This window comes from Tupaia chinensis, unplaced genomic scaffold, assembly GCF_000334495.1.
Source record: "Tupaia chinensis unplaced genomic scaffold, TupChi_1.0 Scaffold000232_4, whole genome shotgun sequence".
NCBI lineage: Eukaryota > Metazoa > Chordata > Mammalia > Scandentia > Tupaiidae > Tupaia > Tupaia belangeri.
Window position 1 is genome coordinate 1,217 of NW_006159710.1, and position 3,296 is coordinate 4,512.

The 3,296-nt window shown below is 46.5% G+C and overlaps 1 protein-coding gene across 1 annotated transcript in view; it reads right to left on the reverse strand.

Annotated features, from left to right (window-relative positions):
- Positions 1-1,787: 1,787 nt before the first annotated feature.
- The window catches only part of LOC102494471 (voltage-dependent L-type calcium channel subunit alpha-1C), a gene marked incomplete at both ends in the record, with an annotated part of 115,836 nt that continues 114,327 nt past the window's right edge, over positions 1,788-3,296 (reverse strand). Inside the window, one exon of the mRNA XM_006148345.1 lies at positions 1,788-1,920. Within this exon, the coding sequence (XP_006148407.1) occupies positions 1,788-1,920 (133 nt within the window). The remainder of the gene's footprint in view (positions 1,921-3,296) is intronic.

The window sequence follows — 3,296 nt, forward strand, 5'->3', positions numbered from 1 at the left end:
GAGGAGGAGAATGAGGAGAAGGGATTGCAGCATGTCCATCCATGCCGGGGGGTGATTTCTCTTTCTCTGCTGTGCGCATGTACCCTATAGCCAAAACAAACAAAAAAAGTGGTTTAAATGACAATATAGATAAAGTCAAAAAAAGAATTAAAAAATTGAAAGATATATCTAAAGAAATCACCCAGAAAACAGAGAGACAAGGAGAGGAAAGATATGCAAGATACATTAAGAGACAGGGAGGACAGAACAAGATGTCCAGCATACGTCTCATTAGAGTGTCAGAAGGAAGACAAAGAGAATTAAGGAGAAGTGATATTTAAAGATTATGGTTGCAAATTTTCAAGAACTAAAGAAAAATATAAACCCATAGACCTAGGAAGTACATACCCCATGCAAGATAAATGGAAAGAAATACATGCCTAGACACATGGATGGATGTAAATCTTCACCAAGGGCAATAGAAGATGTTAAAAGCAGGTGGAAATAAAGGGTCAATGAATGATAGTTGGAGTGACAGCTCACTTTGTGGTGGCATGATAACATTAATGTGTTGAGGGACAAAAACTTTCTAGAACAGTGTTCATAGCAAAACTATCTTGTAAGGGGACCAGCAGATGGTGTAATAACTATGTCACTGGACTCCCATGAGGTCGACGACAGTTAGAGTCCCAGACTTGGTGGGTTAAACTCACACCGAGTGCGTATGCATGCGTGCCCAGGATCCCAAGAGGAGAATGGAGGAGAAGGGATTGCGGCATAGCCAACCCCCCTGAGGGGGTGAGTTCTGGCTTTCTGTCTCTCTGTCTTTCTGGTGAGTGCACATGCCCTATAGCAAAAACCTCTCAAAAACAAAACAAAACAAAACAAAACTAAATAAAACTACCTTGTAAGAATGGGAAATAAAAACAATTATAGATAAACAGAGGCCAAATGAATTTAGCATAAAGGAACTAAAGAAGGAATTTCTAAAGAGTATGTCTGTGGAGGGACCAGCAGTTGGCGTAATGACTATGTCGCTGGACTCCCATGTACTCGACCGCGGTTTGAGTCCCAGACCCAGCAGCTTAAACTCACGCCGGGCATGTGTGCGTGCATGCCCAAGATCCAGAGAGGAGAATGGAGGAGAAGGGATTGTGGTGTGGCCATCCCCCCGAGGGGGTGATTTCTCGCTTTCTGTCTCTCTGTCTTTCTCTGTCTGTCTGGTGAGCACATGCGCCCTGTAGCAAAAACCTCTCCCCCCCCAAAAAAAGGATATATCTGCAGAAGAAAGAAAATGTTTTCAGAAGGATTGCCTGAGAAGCATAAGAAATGGTGAACAATAAAAAACTCAAGGATGGGCCATCTATTCAATATATGACAGTAATAATAGTGACAAAAATGCCTAATTTAAAAAGAAAGTCAGAGCTATTAATAAAATATTAATCAATATTAGCATGTAAATCAGGAGGGAATAAGTGATTTTAAACAGTCTAAAGTCTTATTGTACAAGAAGCCTAAGGCATTGCTTAACTTTGTGTTTCTGTTGTGTTAGGCAGACTTAGTAAATTACCAAGGGTGATCACCAAAAGGATAAAAACAGGGTTTACATGTTGTAAAAAGTGGAGAGAAAAATAAGTGCAGCTCTTCTGAGTCAGAATCCAGAGCTTTCTTGCTTAAATTTGCAGCCATTTACACAAGTTGTGGGGAGTTGGGTCACTCCAGCTCATCAGGGGTTTGGGTAGATCAGGCACCTGCTGGGCATGTGGCAGTGAGAGAGCAGGGTCCCGTGTCCCATCATTCTCACACACCTGTTGTTGGGGCTGAAGATGAAAAACGCGCTGGCTTCAGGCATGGGCACTGCCTTCTCCTTCAGGTGCAGCTCAGAGAGTGGCCGTGGGCGGGGACCGACAGGCATCTCGGGCTCCTCCTCATCCTCTTCCCCTGTGAGGAGAAAAGCACCAAGTTGTCGATAACTCTACCACTTCTGCTCATTTCACCCTGTGCAGCTCGCCTCAGAGACCATCCTCCGCACTGGGTTCAAAACACCGTGTCTGTCTGGAGACGTGGGCTCTCACCTGGGCGTGGAGCTCAGCAGTGGGAGGACTTCCATGCCAGTGCAAACGAGGGTGCAAGCAGGGTGGACACTTGTCCCAGGGTGCCTAAGACTGTCCTGGTTTTAAATGGAAATTCCCTCATCCCTGGGCCAGCTGGGTGAGTTGGTCATCCTGGCTGCAGGCGCTGGGAAAGGCAACCAGATGAGGCGAAGGCATTGCCAGCCACCACTCATCCACCTCGGCTGCAGGTGGGGAAAGGGCACGGCCTCGTTGATTTGCGGAGCAGAGTCCTTTGCAAACACCCCATCCTTGAAAGTTCCAGGAATTTTAAACTAGCTCTTTGCGCATTTCTGAAACTACCAAAATTTTTTTTAAAAAGTAGTGTAGCAATACTCGGAATGCTGACATGATAGACCGTTCATTCCATGACACCAATTAGAGCCTTTGGGCCCTGGCACAGTGACACAGGCAGTGAGTGGTGTGCTGCTGCATGATGCTGGAGCCATAGGGGGAGCCCAGGGTTCAGTTCTTGAGTTAGCCTGAACATGCCTAGTGCCCCCATGATCCAGGATGGCTGGGAGGCTGGATGGGGAGGGGAATAATTGTAGCATGGTGAGGCCCTGTGGAGGGTACCTGTCTCTCATGAAAGTAGAAAACAAACAGACCAAAACACATTGAAATAAAAAGAAGGAAAACAAAAGAGAGAAAAAAGAAATGCATGTGCCCAGCATGTTTTTCAAGCTGCTGGGCCCAGGACTCCTACTGCTGAGTCAGCCATGTGGTATCCGGAGAGAGGGAGAAATCACCCCTCCAGGGGGATGGCCACACTGCAGTCCCTTTTCCTCCATTCTCCTCTCAGGATTTGGGCATGCACACGCATGTGGCAGAGTGATTTTCAAGCTTCCAGATCTGGTACTGGAACCGTGGGTGGCCAAGCGGGAGTCCAGAGCCTTAACTACCATGCCACTTGCTGGCCCCTAAAAAATAAATTAAAAATAAGAAGAGGAGGAGGAAGAGGAGGAAGAGGGGGAAGAGGAGGAAGGGGAGGAAGAGGAGAAAGAGGAGGAAGAGGAAGAAGAAGAAGGAGGAGGAGAAGAAGAAGAGAAGAAGAAAAAGCAGTAGTGGTCAGGGCTACCCTGGGGGTGATTTCTCACTTTCCCTCTCGCTGTCCTCTCTCTCTCTCTCTCTCTCTCTCTCTCTGGTGAGCACATGTGCCCCAAGGCAAAAACCTCATTTAAAAAAAAAAAAAAAAAAAGACGGAGC